This window comes from Sminthopsis crassicaudata, chromosome X (genome assembly GCF_048593235.1).
Source record: "Sminthopsis crassicaudata isolate SCR6 chromosome X, ASM4859323v1, whole genome shotgun sequence".
Lineage (NCBI taxonomy): Eukaryota > Metazoa > Chordata > Mammalia > Dasyuromorphia > Dasyuridae > Sminthopsis > Sminthopsis crassicaudata.
Genome location: NC_133623.1, coordinates 56,089,401 through 56,102,850, shown reverse-complemented (window position 1 = coordinate 56,102,850; position 13,450 = coordinate 56,089,401). Strand labels below are relative to the sequence as shown.

At 32.2% G+C, this 13,450-nt stretch overlaps 1 protein-coding gene across 9 annotated transcripts in view; it reads left to right on the top strand.

Annotated features, from left to right (window-relative positions):
* Positions 1-12,231, top strand: part of STAG2 (STAG2 cohesin complex component) — a 119,334-nt gene extending 107,103 nt beyond the window's left edge. For all 9 annotated transcript variants that reach the window (XM_074277671.1, XM_074277667.1, XM_074277670.1 and 6 more), the window contains 3 exons: positions 2,880-3,006; positions 6,958-7,035; positions 11,845-12,231. In XM_074277671.1, the coding sequence (XP_074133772.1) occupies positions 2,880-3,006; positions 6,958-7,035; positions 11,845-11,868 (229 nt within the window). In that variant the 3' untranslated portion in view covers positions 11,869-12,231. The remainder of the gene's footprint in view (positions 1-2,879; positions 3,007-6,957; positions 7,036-11,844) is intronic.
* The last annotated feature ends 1,219 nt before the right edge of the window (positions 12,232-13,450 follow it).

Below are 13,450 nucleotides of genomic sequence, written 5' to 3'. Positions count from 1 at the left end.
AAGTTGGAAGAAAAGTCAATTCTCTGATTCGAATAAGGGGGGACATAGTTGGCACCTGCTTATTATAAGCACACAAAAGTGCAGTAAAAAACAGTTTTTTTATAATGATTTTTTTTGATACTTTTGATACTGATATTTTTCCAATTATATATAAATATAGTTTTCAACATTAATTTTTGTTGGATTTTGAGTTCCATATGTTTCTCCCTCAATCCCTTTCCTCCCCTCTCCCAAGACAGCAAGCAATCTGATATAGGCTATTACATGTACAGTCGTATTAAACATTAGTCATATTGTAAAAGAAGACGTGGAATAAAAAAGGGGAAAAGCTACAAGAAAGGAAAAAAAGTGAAAATAGTATACTTTGATCTGCATTCAGACTTCATAGTTCTTTCTCTGGATGTGGATAGCATCTTCCAACATGAGTCTTTTGGAATTGTCTTGAATAATTGTATTGTTGAGAAGAGCTAAGTCTGTCATAGTTGATCATCGCACAAATGTTGCTGTTACTGTATACAACTGCTTACTTCATGCAGCATCAGTTTATGTAAGTCTTTTCAGGTTTTTCTGAAATCAGCCTGCTCATTGTTTCCTATAGAATATAGTATTCCATTACATTCATATATCATAACTTGTTTTGTCATTCCCCAACCAGGTTTTTCCTGAAATCAGCCTGCTCATTGTTTCTTGTAGAATATAGTGTTCCATTACATTCATATACCATAACTTGTTTTGTCATTCCCCAATTGATGAGTATCTCGTCAATTTCCAATTCTTTACTGCCACAAAAAGAGGTACTAGCAATATTTTTGGTACATGTGAGAACTTTTTCCTTTTTGATGATCTCTTTGGTATACAGACCTAGCAAGTGGTATTGCTGGATCAAAAGGCATGCACAATTTTGTACCCCTTTTAGGGGTATAGTTATAAATTGCTCTCTGCAATGGTTGGATCAGTTCACAATTCTACCAACAATGCATTAATATTCCAAATTTCCTGCATGCTCTCCAATATTTATCATTTTTCTCTTCTGTCATATTAGCCAATCTGATAGGTATGGGATAGTACCTCAGAATTGTTTGAATTTGTATTTTTTTAAATACTGACTTAGAGCATTTTTTCATGACTATCAGTAGTTTTAATTCTTCATCTAAGAGTTGCCTGTTCATATCCTTTGATATTTTGTCAATTGGGAAATGACTTGTATTCTTATAAATTTGATTTAGTTCTCTGTGTATTTTAGAAATGAGGCCTTTTTCAGAAATACTGGCAGTAAAAATTGTTACCCATATTTCTACTTTTGGTTGCATTGGTTTTGTTTGTGCAAAAACTTTTAATTTAATGTAATCTAAATTATTCATTGTATATTTCATAATGTTCTCTATCTCTTGTTTGATCATGAATTCTTCCCTTATCCATAGATGTAACAGGTAAACTATTCCTTGCTCTCCTAATTTGCTCATGATACCACTTTTTATGTCTAAATCATGACCATTTTGACCATATCTTGATATATATGGTATGAGATGTTGGTCTATGTATAAGTTTGTCATACTATTTTTCAATTTTCCCAACAGTTTTTGTCAAATAACAATTTATTTGACTATTCAAGGTTGGAATCCTAGTTTTTAGGATTTTGAATTTCCAACCAAACTTACGAGTTCCTTTAGAGGGATACTATTTTTTAAACCATCTTTTTAGAAAATACTTTCCTACAATATTCCTATTTACAAATTGGGATCTTGTTGTCATAAGGGACTCAAGTGTATTATTTAGTCCAAACCTTACCTGAAGCATGTATTGTCTTCTACAACATCCCTAACAAATGATAATTTAGACATTCTCAAGGCTGCCTATTCTGGTTTTAGAATTGGTTGCTAATTGAGTACCTTATTTTGATAAAAAATCTGCCATGCTACAACTTTCACTAACCAATTTCTAGTTTTGCCCTCTATGGCCAAATAGTATAATTTTTATTTACACACCACACACACACACACACACACACACACACTTTCATATTTGGAAATGGTTTTACTGCGTTGCTAGACTTTGTAAAATTGAGTCTCCATAATTGTGATAACTTGTTCAGAGCCTAAATTTGAACACGAATAGTTGGTAGATGTATTTATATCATGATTTGTACAATGAAAATGTTTCTACTCTAGAAGTAGCTAAGGTTAGAATACTTTTACCAACAGGTTTCTCAGTTTTCAATTTCATAGCCTTAAAAGGTATATAAGGCTCAAATTTTCAATGTCTAAGACTTACAAATTGTTGGTGACAGAAGTTGCTCTTTATATTCAAAAACCTTCAGTGGTCTCTTTTTTATGTCTTAGGGAGACTCATTTGAAGAAGCTGCAATGAAGTAATTCATTAATTATTTCCTCACTTTTTTCTTTCTTTTCATGCTGTACCTAGCACATAGTCCTTAATTAATGCTTACTGACTGATTGAGATACAGCATGGTGCAGTGTGTAGAGCGCTAGACGAGGTAGCAAAAGACCTGCTCAAGTGCTTCAGGTGCTTATTTAACTGTATGATTGTAGATCAGTCACATAACTTCATTTTCCTCATCTGTTCCTATTAGGAAAGTATTTTGTAAATATATTTGCTGAACTACTAATCACAAAAAATTACTTCACTTGCTAGGGTCATTTGATAACCACATAAATTTACTTCATTGACATTTAGAAGATAGCAAAATTTAGTCCTACTTAAATTTCTCAGATCAAAGTAAAATAAACATCAATTTTGGAGCTTCATATACATTTGAACATTTTGTGTTTTTAGGATTAATTTAATCATTTTCTTTTCTGCCATTAATTTTTCATAATATTTTCTTCCAATCTTGACTATTTAAATTTTGTTTTCTTTAGTCGGCGTGGTACCAGCCTAATGGAAGATGATGAAGAACCAATTGTTGAAGATGTCATGATGTCTTCAGAAGGGAGGATTGAGGATCTTAACGAGGGAATGGATTTTGACACAATGGACATAGACTTGGTAAATATTTTCAGTTAATGATTCGGCAATTTTAATTGTAAAGTTGTTTGTTTCCTTTTAGTATTAGTAAGAAATGTTGGTACCACTGGATACCCTCAATTGAACTATTTTTGTTGCTGTTAGTGAAGGGAATTGAGTATTGAAGCATGCTGATTAAGGAAAATTTTCCTTTAGGTCTCAGAGCAAGATAGCTTCCAGGTCCTTCTTTTGCAGATAGTCTATTTGTATCTAACTTGTTTTTAAAAAAGCATAACTAACCTCTATTCTTGTATCTAAAGTAAACTTAAATATCTATGTATGATTTAATCATGTGTATTTAAATGTTTGATTCTGTTTTAAGATATAATATCACCCCAGAGTGTAATAGTTTTCAGAACATAGATGATTGGTTCAAGGCTTTCTTTTCTCTTCCTTTCCTTTGTGGAGGAAGAACTGGCCTTTCCCAATGTCAAGATTAAATTCATGACTTGCAACTTTTATGCCATATCCTGCCTCTGTGAAGTTTCTCTATATTTTATCCCCTCTTTTGACATTTTTCAGTCTGTCCCTATACATAGGCTATTCTTCCATTCTACAAACCTGCTTATTTCTCCCTTGTTTTAAAATGAAAACAGAACATTTCTCTCAATTCTACTCCCTCAGAATTCTTTTTCAGTTTCCTTTCTCCACTTTGCTGACAGGATCCTATTTTCAGACTGTTTTTCCAGTTCTTCGCAACTTATTCCCATCTTCTTTTACTTGCAGTCTTGCTCCTATTTCTCTCTACTGCTCTATTAAAACTCAGAAGAGTTTAATGATAATTTGCTATTGAATAAATTCAATGAGTTCTTCCTTGACTTCTGGGTAGCATTTGATAGGGTATACTGTGGATCAGGTTTTACATCACCCCTGTCTACTCACGTTTTTTTTTTTAAATTTGGCTCTTGGTTTCTCTGACCCTGCCCCTTTCTGAATGTATTTAAAGATTGCCTTTCTTGAAAATGCTCAAGTCTTCTATCTAGCCATACTTTTCCTTTTTGATAAAAATGGACTTTTTTAACCCAAATTTTACAGTTACCCCTTCTTAATAAATGTGGATCACATTCTCCCTTGTTGCTTCCTGTCACGTAGTGCATTATCTCTTCTGGCTCTATCATGTGCAAATTTGATACATATATATCCAAGACATTGATATAGAAAATATTACAAAGCAAAGTCAAGTACAGATTGCTTTTGGTTCCTCTATGAATGCATCAAACCATTAATTAACCCTTTGAATCTGACTGTTCATTTAGTTCTGAATTTACTACTTCTTAGCATTTTTCTGTCTTCTCCAGAAGAAGAGTTTGAAAGGCCATCTGAGTTTAATAATTCTTTCAAAAATGACACTGTGGTATGACCTGTTTTAGGGAAGTTAGACTGGTTTTTTGATAACTATTGATTTTCTAGTTTTCTATCTAGACCATTTAAATAAATGTGTATTTTAGAATTTTTGTGAGGAATCTAAGTCCTCTGATTTGTAGTTTGCAGGGTTCCAGTTGATTTCTTTTTGTAATCAGGATGTTTTCTTTTCTCCATCTTTGGGGAACCTTTCCTTCATGACCTTATGAGTAACATCTACCCGTTCTTTCAGTATCCTAGATTGTAATTTGTTTAGGCCCAGTAACTTGAACTCATGAAGGACATGTAGCCACCATGTGGTTTTCTCCTCATTTGTCTTGTTCTTAATCCATGTAGTTTTTCTTTTGCATATTTAGTTCAACATGCATTATTGTCATAGAAAAAAAAATCCATAGAAAAATCAAAATAGAGGGTAGTTCAAATAAATAGTTCTATCTTCTTTCCAAAGCCCATTATTAGTACTCTAAACAGTAGTCTTATCCTTTCTTTGGTCCTCTTCTTTTTACTAAATAAATCTTAAAATATATTTTATGGTCTTTAGCTTATCTTTTCAACCTCTGCTCATTTTGAGCATCTTTGCTCTTTAAGTTGTTATGAAAATCCTGAGTCATGATTTTATTTTCACCTGTATCTGATACATATATATTAGATAATTTTTATGAGATTTCAAATTGTGATAAACTCTAAATTGCTGTTTCGCTCAATGTGTGTTTTTTTTTTTTTTTGTTTTTTTGCTTTTTTTTTGCTGAGGCAATTGGTGTTAAGTGACTTACCTGGGGTCACACAGATAGGAAGTATTAAGTGTCTGAGATTTGATTTCAGGGCTGGTGCACTATCCATTGTGCCACCTAGCTGCTCCTGTGCTGTTTTCTTTAGAAAAAAATTCTCTCTTGATCAGAATTGTTTTCTTTTGTGTATTTAGCATTTTTTCTTAAATGCTTCGCATCTCTTTTTGGCTTATTTCCCTTTTGTGTTATAAATAGCGGATACTTCTTTCCTTCCCTGTGTGTCCTTATTCTCTCAACTGAAGCGTTCTTCTTTAGTAGTGAGAAGAAATTCTGTTTTCCTTGTTAGTTCCTTTACCTTTCTGAAAGATGAAATTATCATTAGGTCAAGCCAAGAAATTATTAACTACCTAGCTTTTGACAAAGAAAAGACTCTAGAAGATGTACATATTAATAGATGGATATCACTATTTCATGCCAAACATATGTCTTTTTTTGTGCTTCTCATCAATTTCTTCTTTCTCGGTGCACTGTATGGAGATATCATTTCTATTTTCTTTCTCACTTGATCTTGACCAAGTGTTTTCTACTGTGCTTCCTCCCTTTGGTTCCTGGATTTTTTCACATGATTTTTTAACCATTTCTATCTTTTAAAAAATGTTCTTATATAGTCTACTTTCTCCAAACTCCAGACAAAAATAATCTACATAGCCAACTGCCAGCTAACTATAATTCCTACTGGCTCCCCAGGTTTATTGTATGTAAAACCAAATTCAACTTTTGCTTTTTTTTTTCTCCTAAATTACTGTTCATTAATTAAAGTATCCTTCTCCTAGTCACCTTTGTATAAAATGTTTTTAACTTCTCCATGTCCTTTACCTTTTACATCTCTTCATTTCCTATGTCCTGTAAATTTTACATATCTACACTGTCTCTCAAATCAGCCTCTTCTTTACTTTCTCATTATATAGTTCAGCTTATAAAAATTCTTTATTTGGACTCTTGAAGTAGCCTTCTAATTGAAATAGCCTTTGCCCCTCCCTCTAGTCTGTTGCCTCTTCAGGTTTGCTTACTGCTTCTTCCAGAGAAGAGTTTTGATTATAACTCTTTGTTTCTCAAAACCTTTCAAAGGTTCTGCTTGTTGTCCTTTACCTACTGAATCAAGTATGCACATTGCTTATGTTTTGGGCTCCCTTCAACTTTAGTCTTCCAACCTTTTTGTTAGATTGAATTAAGTATTATGAACTGGCCAATGATTTCATAGGCCAATTCCTTTGTTTTCAAGACCTTTTATACGTCTTTTTACCTCTCCTGTGTACTTGGTTGTGAAATTTAAGTCACAATTTAAACGTTTTGTTTATTTAAGATTGTAAGCTGTTCAAGAATAAAGGTCCAGGTCTTTATATTCTTGCACTTTCTAAGGTTTAACACCAGAGCTAGCAGGTGTTTAAATTATTACTAGTTGAAGTTGTCAAAGAAAGGCACTAAAAAACTGAGATGATACAGAAATAACTGTTTTCTTTTGGCCAAGTTCAGTTAATTTTTTACTTGGCTTTATTTTCAAGGATTTTAAAAGTCTTTTTATAGACTTTTAAAAAAGATTTTTAGTCTTGCTTTAGATAGCTTGTTGTGAAATGTAAAGTTGGATTTGTGTATTTGAGCTATTTTTTTCTTGAATGAGCAATTTTTTTATTCTTTTAAAAAGTGTTTATGTATAATATCTTTCTAGTGTTGTAAAATATTTAGATTCTGTTACCTGAACAGTGATGATGTGAGCACTACGTTTTTAGATACCATCTAATTATTTTTGAATTTCCACTTATTTGTCCTTTTCTTTTTTTTAAAGCCACCATCCAAGAACAGGAGAGAGAGGACAGAGCTGAAACCTGATTTCTTTGATCCTGCTTCAATTATGGATGAATCAGTAGGTTTATTTTAAGTCATCAGGGTTTTAAACTCACAAATATAAATGATTTTCAACTTAAAATTTGGGCTGTGTTCAACATGTTTGTGTGTTATTTGGAACTTGGAATATGATGATCAATTTCCTAGGCTCATTGACAAAGCCTAATAAATTCATTCTTTACCTGAAGTCTACTTCTATAAGATTTAACTATCATATATAGTAATGTGGTAAGATGCATTGAGTTCTGGTTTAGAATGCTAGGAACATATCTTGGCCTATTCTAATGGAAGCAGTAGGAACTGAGGCACTGGAGCCAGTGGAGTTTGTAGGAAGAAGAGGCTGATGGAGCAGCTCAATGGTGAACCTTTTGTAGTTCTTTGTAATGGCATAAATGCTTGGGTATACTATATAGTTTTTGTCAAAATCCCAAGTTACTGCCCTTTTCCTGATTATCCCTCTAACTTGAACTTCAGGGCTTTTCCACTGATCACTACAGAATAGGCATAGTTCCTGAACTCTACTTCCTTACCCTTATGTTCTAAAAGGATACTTATATATTTTGGGAAAGTTTTCTAAGAGTTTTTTATTAATTTAGGTGGATAAAAAACAATGAGAAGAGATAAAAATTTTCTTGTATTCATTGGAATACAACTAGACCTTTTTATGAAAAAAAAAATGTCAGAAGCAAGGGTCTTCTTTGACCTCAAATGAAGTTCTAAGGTATACAGAGTTTCTAAAGGTTTAACACATTGACATTGTCTTTAGTGTGAGGCAGTCAGGTCCAAGCTAAGCAGAACATCTCCTTGGTGCCATACTGTCTCATCTTTCAACATGTTTTTCCAAGTTATCTAGGTGCCTGATACCTTTATGCTTTTCTGGCTATCTACCCATATCTGGCTTCATTAGGAAATAATTTCTTCCCCAAAGAAATTCCAAATATAAATTAGAAATGTGATAAGCTTAATTCACATTGAGTGGTCAGTGAATTTAGTGCTTAAAATCCAGAGGGAAGTCATATAAGGCGACACCTTTGAATCAAAGCCTCTTAGAATCCCATTCCTACTGTTGCCATTTAACTGTGTGGCTAGCTTGTCCACATGGTGAGTCCATAGTCTCTCTGTTAATACGAATATTTAGACTCAAGAAATAAAGCATAGAGCCACTGCTTTGTACAGTTACAGTGTCTTACAAAGTTATGTATGCCCCAATTTTGAGCAACTAATTAGTGAGAAATTCTTTACATTAACTCACCAGACGGTGGTTTCAAAAATCTTTGGCTCAACATCTATTCAACCTAATCTTAACATTCTAGATTAGGAGACTAATTTTCAGAATAGTAGTTATTAACATCATCTTGAATTATGCTCAGTATTCTATCTCATAAGACAAAAAAACTGAGATATTTTAGAGCTTCACAGCAGACATTAAAATCAACAGTTTTAGCTAAAGTGATTTTCTATATTTCCTTAAAATAAAAAAAAAAAAACAAAACCAAATATCCCATTTTTCTTTTTGTTATCCTGGGAGAAAGACAGGCTGCCATTATGAAATTTGTGTTTCTTAAAAAATTATCCTTTATCTATGGGATACCATGGATGGTTTTGATATGATGGGTGAAAGAGTAACTTAAATTTTTTTTTCAATGTAGCCATTCAAAACTATAGCTCAGCATAGAAAGATGAAATGCACAAAATTGTGACTTGACACTTTTGTATGCCTTTTTACATCAGCTCTATGTGGCACAGCACTCTTATTGTTAAAGATACAGAGATTATGTTATTAAAGACCTCATTGCAAATTCCATTGCTGTTTTGTGATTTTTGTCAATCTCAATTGACTTTCCTACATGCTGTGGAATCTAGACCTTCATTTCCTCACTATCACCACATGATGGCAGCAGATTAGCATGTAGTTATGTACTTTAAAAAAAGTTGAAAAAATTTTCCAAATTAAGAAATTGACTTGATTATTTCAAGGTACACATGTAGCCTTTTCACAATCCCCCTCCCTGATTTTCACCAATGAAAAGTTATAATGAAAATTTCCTTAAGCAAAACAAATTTTTGTGTTTCAGTTTTGATTTATGAAATGCCTTCTGTTTTTAGTTTTTGCTGCAATAAAAAACTGGGTCTTTTTCTTAAGCCAGTTTAAATTTGTCCTTTTATATGGCCCTGACCTTTTCATCACTCACTTTTCAAAAAAGCATACATAACGAAGATAACAATGATGTTTGAAATATGCAGCAAGAAACATGAAGCCATTCCTCTTAATATTGAGGCTTTTTTAAAAAATAAATTCTTTGCTATTTTAAACAAATTTTCACAAATTTGTAATTTTTTTTTTTTTAACATCTTCACGCTGGGATTCCGGGATTATGGGACACTAAAAATTGACGTTTGAATATTTTGCTTATGTGTATAAACTTGTAGAAAACACACTAATAATGATCAAATTTGTCGTCACCAACGACCCATAGAAATAAATGTACGATTCAAGAGTGGGAACTAAGAATGTCTTTGTATAATGGAATTTTTTTTAGAGTAACAGAGCAAAATTCTACCAATAAGTCAAGTTTCCACTGTACCACGTTCTTTTACCTGATTCCTACTTTCAGTGAATTTGTAATCTACATAGCAACAAATTAGAAAGCAACAGAAATATTATGTAATAAAATACTATAATACTTTAATAAAGGGAATTAGCATAGCATGAAATATAAAAGCTTACACTAGACTTGTGATCTTTACTAAGACACAAGTCTTCTCATCTGTAAATAAGGAGGGTAGACTATTTGATCTTTCAGGTTTTATAGCTCATAATATTCCATGATTTTCTCATCAGAGAGATTTGTTTTCCTTAGGAAAATGAAAGAAAAAACCCAATCAATTTAAAATTCATCTTCAGATTGCCATTCTTTTGTCTGATATATTTAACCACTGTCCTGACTTATTCCGGTAGCACCAATGTCCACATATATACTTATATTTAATTTTAGGATGATGTATAGGTTGCAGTAAAGATAGTGAATAATAAAAACAATTAAGTTTCTACTTGGAAGGTGGTATAATACTAAAAGCAGTACATTTGTGACTGTATCATACCATCTTCCACAAGCAGTCCTGAAATCGTTTTAAAACAATTCTTAGATCTATTTTAATGAAATACTATCATCAACTGATATAAAAGTTTCTAGCAGATTATTTTTGATGTATTCTCTTATTAGGCATTAGCTTTTAAAATATATGCATATTAAATATATGCATTTTGAAATATATTTATATATATATATATATTTATATACATATACACATACATACATACATACTGTCTGGAAGCATAGAATGATGCTTTATCCCATTGTCACCCTGCCTTTTTCCTCCACATACAGGTCAGCCCTTAGACATTAATTCCAAGATAACACAGACTTTTTTTTTTTTAAACTTGTGTTGTCTGTATTGTTATTTTAACATAATCCTTGTTAGAACAAGCCTGTTTTTGATAAAAGAACAAAAAGACATTTGAGAACAAGAAGATTTTTGCTTTTTCTTTTACCATCAAAATATAAAACAATAATGACATAAATAAAATACATAATGATACAATACAGTACATAATACAATAATTACAAAGAAGGCATAGCATAACAAAGCTATTCTTATGTCCCAGGACCTAGTTCATGGTAACAGTGCTTGATTGATCTACTATTAGTGTGTTCAATACAACAAAGATTCTTGCATACACATTCTGTATTTAAAGTATTCCTGACATTGTTATTGGAGCTAATTTTGACCCATCTGGACTGTAACTACAAAGCCAGACACCAGGACAATGAGAAAATGATGCATGTTTTTTTTTCTTTCCCGAAAGAGTTCAAAGCTCAAAAAAAAGCTCAAAAAAGTTCAAAGACTCAATAACTTCCTAAGTCTCAGAATGTCATTTTTTTAGCAGCATACATTTATTCAGGGAAGCAATTTGAATGTTTCATGGGCTTCATTGTAATGGTACTTAGCTTTTCTCCTTTCATATGTAATCATGAATCTTGGCCCATTCAATCAAATTCATCTTGTCTTTCTACTCAGGACCAAAAAGATGATGCTTTCTTTTTAACTTTACCGCAATATAACTGCTTAGCTTTTTTTGAATGCATAACTAACTAAAACCTAGATTCCACCTTTCTTTTTAAAAATAATGTGCCCTAGCCCCTCTGCTATTTTCTTTAGTTGTCCAGTATTTGATACCTGATAAATTATTAGATAGTGCTTGTATTGACCATCTTTTCCCAAAACAAAGATTCTTAACCTAAGATGGGAGAAAATAATCTTCTAATTTAATGTAGGATTCTAGTCTAATGTAGGATTCCCTAAGAAATGTAGGAATTTCTTTCGGTTATTTCCAAATATTAATCTGAGGAATCCATAGGTGTCACAAGACTGTCAAATGGTTTCATGACACAAAAGAGATAAAGCGCTCCTGCCAGGAAGGCTTCTGTTTGCCATGTGCCTGCTCTTTGATAGTTAATTGTACCTGCTTCTGAGTACAGATAGTCAAATATAGGTGCACTGGAATTGGGTTCTCACTTTGCCCTCTGGAACACATGAACATATGAGATGATGCAAGATATTAATTTTTATTTACTTATACAAGTAAGATTAATCCTGGTTTTATCATTGCATTCTTGTTAAGAAACAGATGTCATCCTCAAGTTAGCAAGAGAGATGGGCCATTTCGTTACACTGACTGCAAACTTTTTTTCCTGTGAGTTAGATAGCAAAAAAATGATCAAATGTGTGTTTGTTTTTTTAACAGTCTTTTTTCCTCTCTCATTAGGTCCTTGGGGTGTCAATGTTTTAAACTGTGGTGAAGTCATTTTCTAAGTGGAAGAGGAAGTTTTTCAATAAAGTTGGGGTAGTAGATACAGTGAAATTCTGTACAGATTTTTCTCTAAGGAGAATGAAACATGCCTAACAAGATCAAGTGCATTGTGAGAGGCAGTTTTGTTTGCCTAAAAAAAAAAAAAAGAAAAAAAGAACATAAAAAAAGAAAAAAAAGAAAAAAAAAAAGAAAAGTAAAGGACAAGTAAACCGTTTGAGGATAAGCTACAGTTTTTGTTGGAAAGTAATTGTTTTATTTATGTATGTTAGTTGATTTTGAATCATAACAAGTATTCCCTCACGTTTTTAATCTAACCATAATCTGAGAGGTACTTGATACAGATATGAATCCTTTTCTCACACATTTATTTACTGGGTGTATTAAATAATCACCACTTCTGCTGAATTTTTATTTACATCAGTGAACTGAAATGACAGGTAGATTAATTTTTCCCATCCTGGGATTGTAGAACAGGAGAGTTTGGCATTTTAAATTTAAATGCTCAAAACTTCAAGAAATGGAAGCTTTGTTTTTGAAGTACTGTAATCTTGGAGAAATTAATTTAGAAGCAGAGTTTTTTTTCCAATTTTTTCACCTAAAATGTATTTTAAGATATTTTAAAATTCCAAAAGCTTCTCTAGCCTTCTCAGAAATACCCAGATGCAGTGAACTGCCAGAAGGTAACCAGTCTCAGACATGCTTGGCCATTATTGACCCTGAAAGTTTGCTTGTCCTTTAAGAAAAAAAAATGTAATGTTGTGAAATTCCTTCCAGTAGTGCCACTGTATTTTGTCTCCAAATAAAAGAAGCTTATTGTAGTATGTTTGCAGAAAAATTCTAAACAAAAATTATACAGCTTATTAGAGTGTGGGAATAGGGAATCTAAATTTTAAATAAAATTATATATATATATAAATTGGTGCTGATTTTATAATTGCGCAGTTTGTTTAGTTTTTTCTTACTTTTAAATTCCAACTTAAAATTATGAGGTTTCAGAAATATATTGAAAGTTTAACAATGTTTAAAAATAGAAAAGCATGAGTGTTCCATGCTTTAAAATGATTTTTAAATTTGTATTTTATATTGTTTTATCTATCTGTCTTTGCAAGCAGTCTTCAGGTTAAAGATACTTCTAACAGGTTACAGTACATTTCCTCTGTATGTAAATTAGATGGGATAATAGAAATTCATAACCCATAATATTCTTTGAAAGCTAAGCTTTAAACTTCATTTTGTGTCCTTTCACAAACAAATCAAACAGAAAGTGGCGACCTGCCATTTTGACATCAACTCATTTTGCTAGGCTTAGGCAGCTAGACATAATTTTAAACAAAATATTAACTTATATTACATATGTATATTTTTTGTCAGTTGTCTCTCAGTTCTTGAGGTATATTCTTTTAATCATTCCATGCCTTACTATGCTTGCAATACAAGAACATCCCCAGATAGGTGAATTTTAAGAAAGGCTTCCCGTTTTTAGATTCCCCAAAGTAAGCATTGGGCTGTGGTAGCCAAAAACCATAGATTATCTAAGGGATTGTGATCAAATCTAAATATT